This window comes from Lepidochelys olivacea, assembly GCF_965140295.1.
Source record: "Lepidochelys olivacea isolate rLepOli2 genome assembly, chromosome: 1".
NCBI classification, from domain to species: domain Eukaryota; kingdom Metazoa; phylum Chordata; order Testudines; family Cheloniidae; genus Lepidochelys; species Lepidochelys olivacea.
This window is the reverse complement of record NC_140411.1, coordinates 228,930,802-228,950,153: the sequence shown is the minus strand read 5'-3', so window position 1 is coordinate 228,950,153 and position 19,352 is coordinate 228,930,802. Positions and strand designations below refer to the sequence as shown.

The 19,352-nt window shown below is 40.8% G+C and overlaps 1 protein-coding gene across 2 annotated transcripts in view; it reads left to right on the top strand.

The window, feature by feature from the left end:
• Positions 1-19,352, top strand: part of ARHGAP8 (Rho GTPase activating protein 8) — a 132,567-nt gene that overhangs the window by 49,393 nt on the left and 63,822 nt on the right. For both annotated transcript variants that reach the window (XM_084641893.1, XM_084641892.1), the window contains exons 4-5: positions 15,158-15,245; positions 17,744-17,875. In XM_084641893.1, the coding sequence (XP_084498019.1) occupies positions 15,158-15,245; positions 17,744-17,875 (220 nt within the window). The remainder of the gene's footprint in view (positions 1-15,157; positions 15,246-17,743; positions 17,876-19,352) is intronic.

The window sequence follows — 19,352 nt, the reverse complement described above, 5'->3', positions numbered from 1 at the left end:
GATTGTTATAATAATGTCTCCTCTATAAATTTCTCTTTTCCAGTCATTTTAATCGAAAACCAAAAAATACAACATTCACATAGCCTATACAAGAAAGGATGTGTTTAGATTCTATGAAATGCTTTTAAACTGATGCATGCATTAATCTTATTTGTAATGTCTGTATTCCATGCTATAAGGTAAAATATGTTTGTTTTAGAATTGTAAAAATGCCTCCTTTGAACTTGTGAACTCAGATGGGAAGAGAGACTTCCCCCCACCCATCCAGAAGGAGTATCAAAAATTAAGTGGTCCATTGTAGGACAAAATCTTTGTTGATTTCCCCATCTACTCATGGAGAAATACGTGCAGAAGGCTTTGTCTCATCTGTCTGAATGCTGGAAGAGGGAAATAAAAATAGCTTTCTTGCACTCTCACAAGGGCTGGAGTCAAGAAACAGTAAAGTGAGGTCCCCAGGGTCCTAAAAAGATTAAGCCCTAAAAAGACATTCAATGCTGACAGATTACTGTATCTCTGTCACCAGTCATCACAGGCAGAACTCATTTGTGTATATGTGCTTGCTTGCTTTCACCAGTAAATAGCTGTCATTTCTTTTTCCTAGTCAATAAACTTTTAGTTAGTTTATTACAGCATTGGCTATAGGGTTATCTGTGGTGTGAGATCGGGGTAAGCAACTAGTCTCTAGAAATGGAAGCAACCTGAATATTCTGTGATTTTTGCTGTAAGTTACCATTTATCACTAAGTCCAGCTTGCCAGGTGGCAAGGTAGACTGCAGAGCCCAAGGGGACTGCCTGTGACTCCATGGTAAAATTGCTACAGCGATCTAGTTCACATTTGTTACAGAACATACCATCATTTTGGGGTGTCTGCCCTGCTTTTTGACAGTCTGCCACGAGGTTTCCACACTTGGTTGTGAGCCACTCCAGTAAGTCTGACGCTGGTTTTCCACCAGTAGTTCATTAATTGTTTCAGAGGAAGGTGTAAAACCTCCCACTTGAAGAATATAGGCACAAGGTGTACGTGTCCCCCTGAACCAGCCTTGTATTTCTTTGCTCTGTTTAATCCACATTTTCTGGGAAGCTACGTGTGAAACAGCAAAATATTGACTTTGTATCTCTAAAACTGGAGGTAACCCTCAGTGCCATACCAGAGCATCTCTGTAACACGGAGGTCCAAACTTATTCTAGGTATAACTCCACTGACTTCAGAATTAAATCTGGGATGGGTTTGGCTCACTCTGCTATTTCAACTTCAAGAATGGAACCAGATGAAACTAAACAAACAATTAATTACATCAGAAAGCTAATGGTGCCTTCTGCTTTTGTCTGACTGAAAGAACAAGATGTTTAAGAAAACTACATGGAAAATATATTAAATGTGATTGGTGAAAAGAACAAACATAAGGCCCAGATCCAGGAAATCACCTAAGCATGCACTTTAATCTGTCCTTATATAGGAAATCACTTGAGCATGTGCTTAGGTGCTTTCCTGAATCAAGCTAAAGCCATGATTCCAGGTGTAGTCTTTTCACAAAGAACTGGTTTCCAAATAAATGAAGAGCATGACTGGAATTCAGAATAGCAAACACAGTCAGAGAAAGGACTTGTGAAATGAAAACACTGCCATTTTTTATAACTGTGAAATAACTATGGAATCTTCAAATCCATGTCCGTCTCAGTGCTCACTGAGTGGATCAAATATGTGTCCTAAATAATAAACAATTTGCTCCTGCTGCTTAATTAATTATGCCAAAAAAATAAAAGGTTTAGAACATCCATGGCAATTTTGGTGCACTACCACTACCAAAAGCATTACGGTTTCCTAAGGAGTAAACAATTTAAGTGAAAACAACATCCTTAAAATTGCTGGCCGAGCGTCTCTGTAATTTTCGTTTACATTCTTTCTTCATCTAAAGATTCCATAGGGCTCACAGGGGACTTCTGTGGAGCAAAGACCTTGTGCTGGCTCTCTGCAAAGGGGAGAATTTCATTTCTAGTGCTCTTGGCTGGAATTTTCAGAGTTGCCTAAGGGATTCAGACTCACTTCCAACTCCATTCAAATTAATGGAAATGGATCATTTGAAATCTTCTAAGAAGCTTTGAAGATCTCAGCTCATAGTGCTGTAGCTAGGGGGGAATGTCATATTTTGGCTCTTGATTCACATGTTACGTGGTTTGCCATTTGCTAAGCTTGGTGGACAAAAGATAAAGTTTAGGCTGCTCTAGGTTATCCTGGAGACCCTTTTTGACCTCAGCTAACCAAGTTTCAGCTAAAAGCAGAAAGGTAGCTTAGAACAACCATCCACACCATCCCTGACACAAACAAGGATTAGTCCCATTACATAAAAACATAAGCATGTCCATACTGAGTCAGACCAATGGTCCATCTAACCCAGCATCCTGTGTTCTGACAGTGACTGGTGCCAGATGCTTCAGAGGGGTGAACAGTAAAGGGAAATTATCGAATGACCCATCCCCTGTCATCCAGTCCCAGCAGTCGGCAGAGGTTTAGGAACACTAGAGCATGGGGTTGCATCCCTGATCGTCTTGGATAATAGCCACTGATGGATCTGTTTTCCATAAACATATCTACTTTTTTTAACCCAGTTATAGTATTGGCCTTCACGCATCCCCTGGCTATGAGTTCCATAGGCTGTGTGTGGTGTGAAGAAGTACTTCATTATGGTCGTTTTAAACCTGCTGCCTATTCATTTCTTTGGGTTACTCCTGGTTCTGTGTTATGTGAAGAAATAACACTTCCTTATTCTCTTTCTTCATACCATTCATGATTTTATAGATTTCTATCATATATTTCCCCCCATAGGTTTCTCTTTTCCAAGCAGGACAGTCCCCTTTTAATCTCTCCTCATTCAGAAGCTGTTCCATACCATTAATCATTTTTGTTGCCCTTCTCTATACCTTTTCAATTTCTAATATATCTTTTTTGAGATGGGGCAACCAGAACTGCACACAGTATTCAAGGTGTGGCATACGATTCCTAACATTCTGTTATCTTTTTTGACTGCCGCTGCACACTGAGCACATGTTTTCAGAGAACTATCCACAATGACTCCAAAATCTCTTTCTTGAGTGGTAACGGCTAATTTAGACCCCACCATTTTGTGTGAACAGTTGGAATTATGTTTTCCAATATGCATTACTTTTCATTTTTCATCATTGAACTTCATCTGCCATTTTGTTGCCCAGTCACCTAGTTTTGTGAGATCTCTTGTAACTTTTCGCAGCCTGCTTTGGACTTAATTATCTGGAGTAATTTTGTATCATCTGCAAACTTTGCCACCTCATTGTTTATCCCTTTTCCCAGATTATTTATGAATATGTTGAACAGCACGGGTCCCACTACATATCCTTAGGGCACCCTGCTATTTACTTCTCTCCATTGTGAAAACCGACCATTTATTCCTATCCTTTGTTTCCTATCTTTTAACCAGTTACTAATCCATAAGATGACCTCCCCACTTATGCCAGGACTGCTTACTTTGCTTAAGAGCCTTTGGTATGGGGCATTAACAAACGTTATCTGAAAGTTCAGGTACACTATATCAACTGTCCACATGCTTATTGACATGTTCAGATAATTCTAATATATTGGTGAGGCATGATTTCCCTTTCCAAAAGCTGTGTTGACTCTTCCCCAACATTATGTTCATCTATGTGTCTGATAATTCTGTTCTTTACTATAGTTTCAACCAGTTTGTCTGGTACTGAAGTTAGGTTTACCAGCCTGTAATTGCCAGGATAGCCTCTGGAGTGTGTGTTTTTTTTTTAAATTTGGCATCACATCCAGTCATTTGGTACAGAGGCTGATTTAAGCGATAAGTTACATACCACTGTAGATATAGGGTAGATCTGTAATTTTATATTTGAGTTCCGTCAGAACTCTTGGGTGAATACCATTTGGGCCCAGTATCTTATTTCTGTTTAATTTATCAATTTGTTCCAAAACCTCCTCTATTGACACCTCATCTGGGACAGTTCCTCAGATTTGTCACCTAAAAAGAATGGCTCAGGTGTGGGAATTTCCCTTCCATCCTCTGCAGTGAAAACTTATGCAGCGCTTCGCTTCTCCGCAACAACCTTGTGTTCCTTGAGTGCTCCTGTAACATCTCGATCATCCACTGGCCCCACTGATTGTTTGGCACCCTTCCTGCTTGAGATGTACTTGAAAAAAATCGCTGTTAGTTTTAGTGTCTTTTGCTAGTTGCTCTTTAAAAAAATGTTTGGCCTGCCTAGTTACACTTTTATATTTGACCTGCCAGAGTTTCTGCTCCTTTCTATTTTCCTCAGTAGGATTTGACTTACAGTTTGTAAATGATGTTGTTTTGATTCTAACCGCCTCTTTTACTCTGTTGTTTAGCGATGGTGGCATTTTTTGGTGGACTTACTGTTTTTGTTGTTGTTCTAGGCGGGAATACATTAGCCTGAGCGTCTATTATGGTATTTTTAAATAGCTTCCATGCAGCTTGCAGGCACTCTTGTTACTGTACCTTTTAATTCCCATTTAATTAGCTTCCTCATTTTTGTGTAGTTCCCCTATTTGAAGTTAAATGCTACTGTGGTGCATTTCTTTGGTATTTTCCCCGCAACAAGGACGTTAAATTTAAGTACATTATGGGCGCTATTACTGAGTGGTTCAGATAAATTCACTGATTGGATCAGATCCTGTGCTCCACTTAGGACTAAATAAAGAATTGCCTTTCCCCTTGTGGGTTCCAGGACTAGCTGCTCCAAGAAACTGCCATTAATAACATCCAAAAAGTTTATCTCTACATCCCGTCTTGAGGTAACTTGTACCCAGTCAATATGGGGATAATTGAAATCCTCCATGATTTTTAGGCTTCCTGATTTTGTAGCCTCCCTCATCTCCCTAAGCATTTCACAATCACTGTCGCCATCCTGGCCATGTGGTCAGTAGTAAATTGCTATTGCTGTACTTTTATTGTTCAAGAACGGAATTTCTGTAGATAGAAATTCTATGGTACGGTTTGGTACCATCCTGATACCATTTGGTACAAACTGGTACCATTATCACTAGGCTTAAATTATTTGAAATTAATAAAAATATGGGAAACTTCTATTGCTGCTATGGCTACCATTTGGGCCCCATTTCTGCTCCCGTTGAAGTCAGTCACACAATTCCCATTGACTCTAGCAGGAGCAGAAGCAGGCCCTGTAGCTGTAACTGACATTGTAGAAAACATCATAAAATGATGATAGTATTTTATATTGCTTAACCAGTACAAAAAATCCTCAAAAATAGTGCTTGACTTTACAGGAGTCCCAAGAGTTTATTTTCAGATTGGGATGAGCTACATGCATTATAAAATACCTTTAATCTGCAACATGCAGTTTGCAATTGCAATGCCATCCATGATCTTAATTAAAAAGTAAAACCATTAATTTTCCTACCTGTCCTTCCCTGCATCTGTTGGTTGGTGGGTTGGTTGGTTGGTTTGTTTTTAATTAAAACTTGTACTGAGGATAGAAAGTGCTGTGGAATGTGCACCTATTGCAGGTGCTCAGCATAGATTTGAAACATGGACAGAAAATCCCAGAGGTTTTCCTGTGATCTTATATTTTAATTTGCACAAATCTTAATCTGGACTGTACACATTATACTCTCCTCCTCCATGGGGAAGCGTTTTCTGTCAGCACATAATGCACAGGAACATTTTGGTTTCATAGTATTAGGAGAACTGGCTCAACACAGTCTGCTCCAGCTGATAGACCTGATGCTGTCACAGCCAATAATCTGCTGAGGTCTCTTCCTTTACACACTCTTTGCTTTAGGTGCATGATCCTGAGTGGTTGATCCAAGGGAAGCACTTAATATCCTCACATGCCTCAAGAGAGGAAATCAATTTCAATCCCTGAAGTGGTTGAGAGCGCAATTTGGCTTAATGACTTCAGAGACTTATATCTGAGTGAGAACTATGGGCCAGATTGACAAAGGTATTTAGGCACCTAAAGATGCACATATCCCCAAGTGGGATTTTCAAAAGTTTGAAAGCAGGTTAGATGTTTAGTTTCAATGGGCGTTTAGTGCCTAACCTGTTTAGACGCTTTTGAAAATCCCATTTGGCATATAGCTGCATCTTTAAGCACATAAATACCTTTGAAAATCTGCTCCTTATTCTGCAACTGACTCCATGCAGTCAGATCCCTGCCCCTGCACAGAGCCCCATTGAAATTAATGGAATTCTGCAGGAGAGTAGGGCTCTGCCCATGCAGAGTTAATTGCAGTGTTTGGGCTCCTTAAGGACTTCAATATTGGACCCCAAAATAATAACAATCTTTGCATTTACATAGCACCTTTTCATCTGAAAATCTCCAAGTAATTTATATGGTGATTTTCCTTTCAAACTTTTTATAGGCAGGTAAACGTACTGAAAATGAACATAGAAACAAAACAATTATTTAAGAAAGAACTTGAGTTTTTAGCCTTCCTACATCTGGCTATTTCTAGCTATCATCTGGCAGTTTCATGCTAACCAGTATCATAGAATCATAGAATATCAGGGTTGGAAGGGACCCCAGAAGGTCATCTAGTCCAACCCCCTGCTCAAAGCAGGACCAATTCCCAGTTAAATCCCAGTTAAATTCCCAGTTAAAGTAGGAAGCAAGAGAAATCAAGACAGTTAGAAACTCATCCTTAGTTCAAACCAATGGGAAAAAGCATTAGAAATTAAACTTAACTTTAAATTGGTGTTTGTGTGTGTGTGTAACCATATCTATATATATTTGCAGTGTGATGAACTTAATATTAACAGGATACAGGCCTAAAATAGGGCCTCAGATCTGAACTGCACAGTACTTTGAGAAGCTCGGGATTCAAACTTTGTGGCACAGGCCCACCTGCATGACTCATATTTCTTCGGTGAATACAAATGGTCTCCAGAAACTAGAACACATGGGCCTCCTCTTTGAGAAATGGTACTCCTTTGCTCTCTGACCCCCTTCCTCTTCTTGAGATGAGTGTTCTCATTACAGACCTCTTCCCCAGTGTTAGATGGAATCTAGTGCTAAGGCCAAACTGCTTGCATCTCAATGGGGCTTTTTCCACCCTTTCATTCCCAGTTCTTCTGGTTTCTTTTTGGGGTATTTAGAAGTTGTAACTCTGAAATGGGAGGAAAGATGGTCAGAAGTGGTTTTACTTGAATATACTCATCTGGACAGGGGAATGGCAACAGATGCAAGAAGCACCATTTTTTCAAAGAAGGTTGAGCAGGTTATCCATTTTCATCTGAAATTCCTGGATGCCATCAGTCCATGAAATAAAGAAAAATAAGTTAAGTTAAAACAAAAACACACTGACCTGAAACACTTCAAAATATATTGATACATCAAGGAATATTGTTCAGATTGCACTTCTTTTTGCATTGATTTCCATACAGAATGAGCATCCTTCTCTTCTAATTTACTTCTTGTCAATTTAGCAGGAAAATGAGGCCTCCATGGCGTAACTTTTACTTTATTTATGTATTTTAAATTCTATACATGGTAAAATAAAGGCCTATCTGTATGCTCTAGGTGCCCTTGACACACTATAAAAATACATCCTAAAAACAGAAATTTAAGATAACCTATCACAAACCCCACTCCTCCTTGAACTCTTACAGTTACAATTCCCTGGAGCTCCAAACCCCAGTTTTCAAATGTGTGGGGGGGGGGGGGGGAGGGGAGGAGGCACGGGACGTGAGGTCATCTGAGTCAAGATAGTTCAGACTGAATGGGGTAGTGAATTCCAAGCTGCAAGGTTCTCACACAGAACATCTGGCCAGCAGTCTCAGTCATACCAGTGGAGCTCCAGTTTTGTTTTGGTCAGCCATTAATTTTTAAATGATGGTGGTTTTCTTCAAAATTTTATTAACAAGTTAGACTTGTATGAAAAAAAACAGTTTTTCTGTGTCTCAACATTCCTGTGAAGTTGGTATTATTATTATTATTATACCCTGAATGCAAATGGAGAAACGGACACACAGAATGGGTAATATACTCAAGATCACACAGTAAATCAGGGCAGAGCTGTGAATAGAATCCAAGAGTCATGAGTCCCAGTCATCTTTTCTGATTGTAAAGTAACTGTGCCTTCTACCGCTGAGCAGTGTGGGTGGTGGACCAGGGCTCATGGTTTGGGGCTCATGAAAGAAGGATTCTCTGCTTTGCTACAGGCCTGCTAGGTAACTCTGGGCAAGTCATTTCACCTTAGTTTTCCCATCAGTAAAACTGGGAGAAGAGTACCTACTTCCTTTGTAAAGCTATGGGTTATAAACTCTGTATAAGAGGTAGGTGGTGGATATTCTAGCCTTTAGTGCAGGTGATCCAATGCAGGCAGGAGTTCAAAAGTAACAAGAAGAGACCCTATTACCTTAACTGGAAACCAGGCATAGATTTCTGTTGTTTATGGAGGTGATTTTTTCTGACAAAGAAACTGTTCTACCTGTTTCCAACGGTAGCTAAGACTGGATGCCCAAAGGAAGGTGTAGAAACCCCTCATAGTGCACCTACTTCTGCTAATACAATATCATGTCTGTCTTATATACCTGTATTATATGAATGCTATATAGTAACATATCTGTCAGACATGAACAAATAGGTCAAATAGTGTCAGGATTTAGGGAAGAAAAGTCTTTCGGTAACGTTTGTAATTTCATGTTTGTTTATCATTAATTTTAATGCTCATTTGTCAGATTTGAATGCCTTTGTAAGTGCTCTGAGCATTTCAGATGAAAGGTACTTAACAAGTCCCCCCAGGAAATAAAATAGTGACCTGTTTTATAAACAGACTACTGATTACCTGAGTGCATGCACCAATTGTTCATTGCCTTATTCTCTCTGAAGTAGTACGTGAATATTCTATTTAGTATTTTAAACAGGATTTTTTTTACATGAAAATTCCATTAAATATTTATTTCCCCTCCCCCAACATAATGGGAAGGCTTTGAAACAAGATACTCTTCTGCAGCGGGTCTCTGAGGTACGGTAGAATATATACAGACAAATCCAAACATAAGTAGATTATGAAAATGTCCATGTATTGGACAAAAGAAATACAGGATGGGTTTCTTTTAACAATACAAAACCATTCAGTACAAAAGGAATTGCTTGTCTTATGTTGATTGAAAGTGTGTTAGTACCTACTAGACTGTCGACATTATTTATCCATGTAAAATTTGTATGGCTGTGTTGCTAAGATCATTAGCTTAGTGCTTCTGCTCTGGACCAGCATCAGTTGCACAAGTTAGAACAGCCCAAGAACTAGTCTTAAGCTATATAGTCCTAGCTTTTCAGAAGATTTAAGTATTTATTTACTAATTCATTTTGTTTACCAGTTTCACCCCTGTTTCCTTCCCTTCACTCTTTCTTCCTTTTCTTTGGCTTGCTCATTACCAACCATTTATCAGATGATTGTTTGCAAGAAACTGGTAATGAAGAATACCATTTATTTATTCTGCTCCCATGACATCAAAGCCAAACTTTCTTGAGACTTCAGTGGGAATAGGAGCAGGACTTAAGTTTAATTTACTTTGAAGCTTGAGTTTAGGCAGAGTCATATGTGAATTAGGCCCATTAAAATAATGCAGAGCATCCCAATCAATTTAAGAGAAATGTGAGCTGTAGCTCACGAAAGCTCATGCTCAAATAAATTGGTTAGTCTCTAAGGTGCCACAAGTACTCCTTTTCTTTTTGCGAATACAGACTAACACGGCTGTTACTTTGAAACCTGTCTTCCCATTGTAGCTATATAGCCACCTATTACCATAGTATCTGAGCATCTCACAGGCTTTATTATATTTATCCTTCCAACCCCCTTGTGAGATAGGGCTGTGCTATTACCTTCATTTTACAGATGGGGAACTGAGGCACAGAGAGACTAAGGGCCACATTTTTAAAGGCATATTTAGGTACCTAAATATGCAGGTAACACCTAGGCACCTAACTCCCTTTTGAAAGTCCCCCACTAGGTGCCTATCTGCATCTTAAGAATCTGACTCTTATGGTAAATCTGGACTCTGATGCAGGTCTGACACCTACCATCCACACACACATCAATCAGGCCTGAAAGATCTCAGGATTTGGGCCTATAGACTCAGCCAGAGGTCTGGGTCCAAGGCCTAGCTCGACTGTGATGCGGGTCCCAGTCCAAGGATTTTGCACTGTAGATGCAGCTCAAGTTTGGGTTGCCAGATATGGGTCTGGAGAGTCTGCCAGCACTCTCCCACAAACCCCCAGCCTGTGTTTCTCAGCCGTTCCATCCCAAAAATTCACACCCAGTTACTGTTTGGAGACAGCCCTGTGGAGCAGCCCACAGCAGAACCAGTAACAGAGGAAGTGCCTGAGCATTGCCCTAACTACACCAGCATAAGCCCTATGCCTCTTGTTGAGGTGGTTTTATTATGTCAGCATAGCAGGGGAGTTACATCGGCAGGAAGAGCATTTCAGTGTAGGCAAATATCAGTGTGTATACTTCTGCTGTTTTGTCGACAAAACTGTGTAGTGTAGACAAGGCTTTACATACCTGTGATGGGATCCTGGGGTGCAGCCAGGGACTGTGGGACTTTGTGCCCCCTTAACTCTCCAGCCTGGGCTGTGTCTCACATTGCTTTGCTAGAGACAAGCAGAAAACCCCTCCAGGCACTGTTATCACTCAGCACAACAGCATGTGGGGCCCCACACCAAGCTAGATTGCATGCATGTTCCCAGAGCCACTCATGAATCACACAGAGAAAGGCACCAGCCAAATCCCCCCACCTCCCAGCCTCGTACCTCAGGAATATACCATCTTGCAGTGCTCAAAATGAGCAGTGCAAATTTATTAATTGGTTCATCACTTCATCAATGGAAAGTGGATATACACCAGCCTTTGGAAATCGGAGCAGATTTACCACACACTTCAGGCACACTCACTGGTAAAGATAAACAGTAAAACAAATTTATTGACTACAAAAGTTAGATTTTGTGTGATTATAAGTGACAGGCAAAAAGTCAGAGTTAGTTACCAAAATAAAATATAAGCATGCAGTCTAAACTTTCAGCCCTATTAGACTGGGCAACATCTAGATTAAGCAGTTTTTCTCACCCCACTGCAGTCTTTAGTATACGGGTTTGTCCCATAAACCTGGGCCAGTCCCCTCTGTTGGAGTCTTCAGTCTTCTGAGTGTCTTTGTTGTTTGCAGCATAGGTGGGGGAAGGAGAAAGACCAAGCATGAGGTCCCTGTGTTCTGTTTTAGTCCATGTGCTTGGAGAACACAAGTCCGGACGTGTCTAGGGGGCATTGCTGAGTCCCCAGGCAAGGTTGAGCAATTCACCTGGTGTAGCCTTATGCAGGTGAGTCATTGAATTGTAGCTCCCTTGCTAGACAATGGCTGTTGATGGTTGTTTGACACCCCACACAGGTGTTGGTTACTTTCCTTGCTGTTGTCTCTTGAGAGCTAATATGTGACTGATTCCCCAATTTACAGCGTGTTTTAGTGACAACCTACAACACAATCTCATAACTTCATACGCACTAAAGATATAGATATTCAGATAGAACAGTGACTTTCAACTGAACATAACCTTTTCCCTGATACCTCACATGGCACGCTTTATATGCAATATCACAATTATATACAGATGAGGAATATGGGGATTACAAGATGCTCCCTCAAGGTATAGTACCTTATAAATCAGACACACTTGCACTGTCCCAGACCGCCTGTACACTGAGTCAAAAAAAAAAATGTCTGTGATCAGTCCAAACAAAATCAGGGTCTGTATTTGGTCCAAGGGTAGCTGAAATCTGAGTCCAAATTACAGAGGAGGGTGGCTGCCTGTCTGTGTTAGGTGTCCCAATGGCTGACAGTTAGCCATGTCTGTGCATGGGCTTAGGGTGCATCTCCATGCTAAATCAGCATCTTGTTAATTTTTACCACAATTTTTCATCCATTGTGGCTGGTGATCTGCCTCTGTGGTTGACCAGGGCCTGCATAATGATGGAGTAGTGTCTTTTGCAGTTTACGTACTTGAGCTCCTTACAGAGGGCTAACTACGGGCACATGAGTCCCACTGATAGCCCCAGTGCAGTTTGGAAAGCAGGTCCTCTCAAAGTCAGCAGTTATTTCGGGCACACTTTTAATGCCCACCACCTTTGTGCACATCCCAGTTCTGATCACCTCATGAACCTTCACTGCAACAACCCCCACAGTTGACTTGCCAACTCCAAACTGGTTCGCAACAGACCTGTAGCAGACTGGGGTAGCCAGCTTCCAGATGGGTATGGTGACCTGCTTCTGGACCACCACACTGATCCTTGTGTGTGTTGTGGCACTGGAGAGGGTTAGAGCATGTTGTTCACAACCCCCTCAGGAATACCTGCTTTTTCATGTGAAAGTTCTGGAGCCCCTGCTGTTCACCCCAGGTCCACATGATGATCCAGTCTCATGGTCTGCACTTGTGGCCCTGCTCCAGAAGCGCTGGTTTGGGGGGAATCTGCAGCTGTGGCAACAGGTCTGAGCAGCATCAGCTGGCATGTTAGTGTCCCCCTCCAAAGGTGTGTGTGACATTGCACTCCATATGTTTTATGGAAATATGCTAATGAGTGTGAATATAATGTAACTGGAATATGCTTCATGCAAAAGGTCTCTTGTAAGGTAGCTCTAAGGTGCCACAAGTACTCCTTTTCATCTTAAACCTGGTGCTTTTCCATTTAGAAGGAAGGGTGGGAATCCAGAGAGAGACAAAGGATTCCCGCCTTCTGCCAAAGCTATAAAAGGGGGTGGAACAGAACAGAGGGGGCTGCAGTCATGAGAAATCCCCTAGTTACCTCCTGAGCTGGGACTAACAAGAACTGTACCGGAGACAGGATTGGGCCCAGACTAAGAAGGCGTCTAGTCTGTGAAAGAAGCTTATTGGAACATCTCTGAGGGTGAGATTTACCTATATTCAGTTTCTTAATGTAGGTTTCAGAGTAACAGCCGTGTTAGTCTGTATTCGCAAAAAGAAAAGGAGTACTCGTGGCACCTTAGAGACTAACCAATTTATTTGAGCATGAGCTTTCGTGAGCTACAGCTCACTTCATCGGATGCATACCGTGGAAACTGCAGCAGACGTTATATACATACAGAGATCATAAAACAATACCTCCTCCCACCCCACTGTCCTGCTGGTAATAGCTTATCTAAAGTGATCATCAAGTTGGGCCATTTCCAGCACAAATCCAGGTTTTCTCACCCTCCACCCCCCCACACACAAACTCACTCTCCTGCTGGTAATAGCCCATCCAAAGTGACCACTCTCTACACAATGTGCATGATAATCAAGGTGGGCCATTTCCTGCACAAATCCAGGTTCTCTGATCCCCTCACCCCCCTCCAAAAAACACACACACAAACTCACTCTCCTGCTGGTAATAGCTCATCCAAAGTGACCACTCTCCCTACAATGATCTCTGTATGTATATAAAGTCTGCTGCAGTTTCCACGGTATGCATCCGATGAAGTGAGCTGTAGCTCACGAAAGCTCATGCTCAAATAAATTGGTTAGTCTCTAAGGTGCCACAAGTACTCCTTTTCTTTTTTCTTAATGTAGTAGGCTTAGACTTGCGTGTTTTGTTTTATTTTGCTTGGTAACTTACTTTGTTATGTCTGTTATTACTTGGGACCACTTAAATCCTACTTTTTATTCTTAATAAAATCACTTTTGTTTATTATTGAGCCCAGAGTAAGTGATTAATACCTGGGAAAGCAAACAGCTGTGTATATTTCTCCATCAGTGTTCTAGAGGGTGGAAAATTTATGACTTTACCCTCTATGAGCTTTATACAGAGTAAAACAGATTTATTTGGGGTTTGGATCGCATTGGGAGTTGGGTGTTTGGGTGCTGGAGACAGGAGTACCTGCTGAGAAGTTTTCAGTTAAAGTCTGCAGCTTTGGGGACGTGGTTCAGACCCTGGGTCTGTGCTGCAGCAGGCTTGCATGTCTGGCTCAACAAGACAGGGTTCTGGAGTCCCAAGCTGACAGGGAAAACAGGCTCAGAGGTAGTTTCTGCATGTCAGGTGACAGTCCCAAGGGGGTCTCTGTGACCGAACCCATCACAGTGTGTTTGGCAGGTCAAAAACAATTGACAAAATGTCCACCAGCATATCACAGATGCTCTGCCTGAGTCCCAAAATAGGACTGACAGCGTGATCTAGAGAAGTTCCTCCACTGGATCGGGATGATGGGAGCGTGAGGACACAAAATGGCTTGGCTGGATGTATTGGTGGGCTCAAACCATTTCTGGTCAAGGCACGTGGGATGGATAGACAAGTTCTCCCACAATCCACTACAAACCAAGCCCGAGAGCAGGTGCAGCTGGCAAGGAACCCTGGGATACACTTCCAGAAGCAGAAGGGCTGATTCGAGTCTGTGCAGTGCAGTTTGGACACATCAGTACAGTTGGGAGGCCTGGGGTTATTCTGCAGCGTGGACACTCAAGCACGAACTTGGAAACACCAACCTGCAGGTGTGGGTTCCACAGACTCAGGTTTACTATTCAGTGTGGACATACCCTAAGTGATTTACCTATGGTCACACAGGAAATCTATTGTAAAGCAGGAAATTGAACCAAGGACTCCCAAGTCCCCGGGTAGCAAGTGAATGATCTACTAGTTATCCTTCCCCTTAGTAGTACAAATATAAAAGTTACAGCCATTATAAATGGCAAAAGATAGGCATAAAATGTTTAAACAGTCTTGCCCCCATGTGGATGGGGAAAGGGAAGCCAAGTTAAGCCAGTCTGAAATGTAGGCCCTTAATTTTCCTGGACTTAATTCTGCAGGGGGTTGAATGCCTCCTGAAAGGAACTCAGTGCTCTCACCTTCATTTGAATATGGCATTCTTTGCTTCTGTCCCCAACATCCTATGTACGCTGCTGAACAACTTCTTCAAATCACTCCAGTAGTGAGTAAAGGAATTCCTGTGTATAATTTGTCAATTGATGGCAAAGTTCGCAATATATCTGGAATGGAGATGGGACTTACAAAGTTCAGGTCTTTTTCAGAGTTTGTAGGTGTTCAGATCCAGGGTTTTGCTTCATATCCGCATCTTGTTTCAACATCCTTCTGCATATGAAATGAGCTATATAAAGGTCTTCATTAACTGTGTTTGTTTACCAGGTGATGACAATTCTGGGAGGAGGGTGATTACTTTCAGTTGCTGTCGTATGCCCCCTTCCCATCAGCTCAATCACAGCAGACTCCTAGAGTAAGTTTCTCTCATTTCACCTTCTCTCTCTCTCTGCAGTTTACACTGCTTAAAATTTTAAATGGCATGTCTCATGAGTTCATTTGTAGGTGAATGGGCTTTTTTTGGTCGAGTATGGAAAAAAGTGTCTAATACATGTTAGCCGGAGTACTAAGCCTCTGAATCAGGTGAGAAACTGTCTTGGAAATCTAGCCCCAGCTACTTAACCAGAAACAGCAGGGTTTTTTGTGTATTGTAGTTATATTATTAATCAACTCTTTATGGGTTTTTCTATTGTAACTTATTTTGAGGGACAAACAAATAAAAAATTAAAATATTTTTAGTACTTTTCAAACTTACTATTTGATAAATTGTATCAGTATTTATTGAATATTATATTTGTCAGATACTTTTTGTGGTATTTAACCAGCTGCAGGAACAGCAAAAGCTGTTTTTATTTTATTTTCTCTTCTCAAAAAACATTTAGTAAGAATGCTGTTTCATTGTTTACAATACAATGCTTTTTGCCTTTGATCTTTAGATGATTCACATTAATCACTAACATTTAATGAGCTAAGTATTTCATTAAGCTTAGTATTTCATTATCTCATCTTATATTTCATTATCTCATCTTATGGTGTTGGTTTTTCTTGGTTCAAGATGTTGTAAATGATTATTCCTTTTCACAACATCCTTTTTAAAGATCGGTTGTAGGAAGGTAACAGAGATAAAATGCTGCAATCTGGAGGACCTAGTGTGGGATTAGAACCAGGACCTGTCTATTATCCCATACTATTATCCCAGCATTAGCGATGGGAAGCTAAGGCACAGAGCAGCTACATAATTTGCCCAAGGTCAAACAGAAAGTTTATGGTAGAGCAGGAAATTGAACCCAGGTCTTCTGAGTCCCAAGCCAGCAGTGGACCATCTTTCCTTTTTAGGATCAGACCAAGCAAGTTAAGGTTTGAGGAAAAACTGTTCAGACTGGGGCCAGCATGGCAGATATTTTGCAAATGAAACCATGTTGGAATGGATTTGGTATGCAGCGTTTTCACTGTCATTCTTGGAAATGCTGTCCCAGTAAGTAATGCTTCTAGGGATAGTATTGCAGGCTTGGAAATGGCAACTGGCTGTGTAAAAACAGGGGGCAGATGCTCAGCTGACATAAATTGTCATCGATCCATGAGCTGTGGTAATTTGCACCAGCTTAAACTCTGCTCCATTATTCTCAGAAGTACTGCATTTTAGCTAGGGAATTATATAAGGCCAGGAGGCTCAATAGATTGCCTGGGCACAAGGGCATGTTTGGGGATACTGTACCTTTATTTCCAGAGACTTTCATTTTTTTGTAACGCCTTCTGAATGATTATTGTCATGATTTCCATTCAATCAACTCCTAAAAGCCTTAGCCAGGGATCAAGATCCCTGTACACACAAATAATGCAAAGACAGTCCTTGTCCCAGATAGTTCACTGTCTAAGACTTTTAAAATAAGCAATGGAAAATAAGCAATAAACAAGGGAGTAGAAGATGGGAGGACAAGAGAAGAGTAAAGTTAAATGTATTTGCATAGATAATAGTCACAGTGAGCTCAGAACTTGCAGACTTCCACTAGCCTAATGAATGCCACATGGAACTACACATTTTGTTAAGTGAAAAGAGCAATTAAGAAACGTTAAGACTATGCACAGAATAATAAGCAAGAATTGATAATGTAATAACACGGGTAAATTAAAATCTGGTTCAGAGAGAGGTGAGTCGAGATGGTTACTACTCAAGTGGCATTGTTGCCTTGTTTGAATAATTCAGCTGTGGGGAAAAAAACGCCTTGTCCTATTCTCAATTGTACAACAAAGGAAAAAGAAAAGTACCTTAAACTATACCATAAAAGAATCAATACAAAGAAACCTACTTATAAAAACATGCAATATTATTTCAAGATGGGATTACTTAAGTGCATTTCCTTAAATTATCTTAACACATAGGGATCTGATGATGAAATCCCTACAAAAGAAAGACAGACTAACTTAAGGAAGAGAGAAGTATCTGATGCCAGCCACAGTAATTAGAGCTGGTTAAAAATTTTCAAAACATTTGATATTGACAAAAAATATTTCACAAAATTTCACTTTTCACCCTTTTTTGACAAGTGTTAATGCCATTATTTATTCAGAACATAGGAATTCAGAAAGATGAGAACACAAAGCTTTTTCATTATTTCCAGAAAGCATGCCCAGGTTTTTTCATCATTTGATTGCCTGTCAGCACTGCAATCTTTGTACCTCTTGACTAGGCACGTTCTTTTAATGTGGAACATTTTCCCCCTGAACATGAAATCACTGGCATCATGATACATAATGAATGAGTGTATTAATATTGATCATGAACATGAATTTACAAACTTTGGCTTGCTGGGCAAAAATAGTGATTTTGGTTCTTTGGACACTTTTCAGTTTATAAATCCATAAAAATACATTAGAAATCACTTTTTAATACTAAAATATTGCCTCTCTTCTCAGATACTTGAGGTATACACTCGACCAGTATGTGGAGAATGATTATACCCTGGTCTACTTTCACTATGGCCTGAACAGTCGGAATAAACCTTCTCTGAACTGGCTGCAAAGTGCCTACAAAGAATTTGACAGGAAGTATGTTCTCCAAATGTTCTGTGTCTGCCCTTTCTGTGGGTAGGATCCAACTATCGCATCCTGTTTAACTTCCAAGAAGGAGGCATATTCTTCACGAAGACCCAACAAGCTAGAGGTCTACCTGTTGGTCTTTCTTTGCTATTGAGATCAAAGAGTTAATTTCCATTACTGTAGATTAGATTAGAAATTTCTACCATGAAGAAATGATTAACAATGAACATTCTAGGTATTGGAAACATTATCCAGGGTGTAAAAATCCTGCAGACCCATAATGAGGAGGCCCAGCCATTCTGTGGTATATTTAAAAAGATGTTTGCAATGCATCGACATTGGTTATTCGTGATTTTCTCACAGTTGTGATCTAGCAGCTCATACCTTACATAGTTCCTTAGACTAAGCTGGGGATAGGAAAAATAGAAGCCAGCTTCTGAAATTCTAGGCCAGAATGTATTTCACTACATAGATTTTAAAGTCAGAAGGGACCATGATGATGATCTCTTCTGACCTCCTTCATAACACAGGCATAGTTCCTTCGCTTTCTGTTTTACTATGAAGTCTACAATTGTTAGATAAATTGTATTGCAGACCTGGGAGCCAGGACAGAATCCCTGTTCCAAAAACACAGGCTTCTAGCAGTGGAGCTAAAAGTGCCCCAACTGGCAGCAGTTCATCTTTTACAATCTCTCTGCTCTGGGCAAACAACTAGAGGGCGAAGTGAGAGAAAACAAACACACGCAAATGCCTCCCTTTTCCCCTTACTCCCACTGTCAGAAGCAGCACTGTTTTACATTTTTCACACACCTCTGAGCTTTATGATTCTGGAAGGGATTAGAAACAGATCTACCAAAATAACCACAAGAAAGATGACTATTCTGGTGGTAATTGTAACCTGACCAAAGAGAAAAGTTACCAGACATCTCATGGCAGATCCTGTTCTCATGAGTGTTGCAGCCCAATTTTGCAAATTCGAGAGGCTGAGATCAACACCCAACCTACCACCCTTTTGAATTTCATACACTAAAAACTGAAACATTAAATACTCACCACAAAAAAGTAAAATTTTGCCTAGCAGCCATCAAATATGGAGAGCGATGTTGTCATCTGAAACGTCCAACTGCTGTCATGACAATCACTCTCAGCTCAGTGGTAGACTGAGGGAGTTTGCTTTTGCTGGTAGATTCTCAAAATGGTGAGTGCAAGATAGTCATTTGGTTCTGAGACTGGAGAGGGACTTCTGTTATGTTCACTGTGGATCTTTGCTGTGCAAGGGTCTCTCCCTAGAAAGGAATGACCATGTGAAATTGCAAGCCTGTCCTGTCACACACTCTCTTGGCACAAAGCCATGCCAAATTTACAGCCTCCATATGGAGGAGAAGCAACAGAGGGGAAATATCTTCAGTTGCATTGGCTTCTGAAGTGCGCGCATCTTATTCACACAATGTGGCCTTCATTTCTGCCCAACCGCATTCTCTCCATC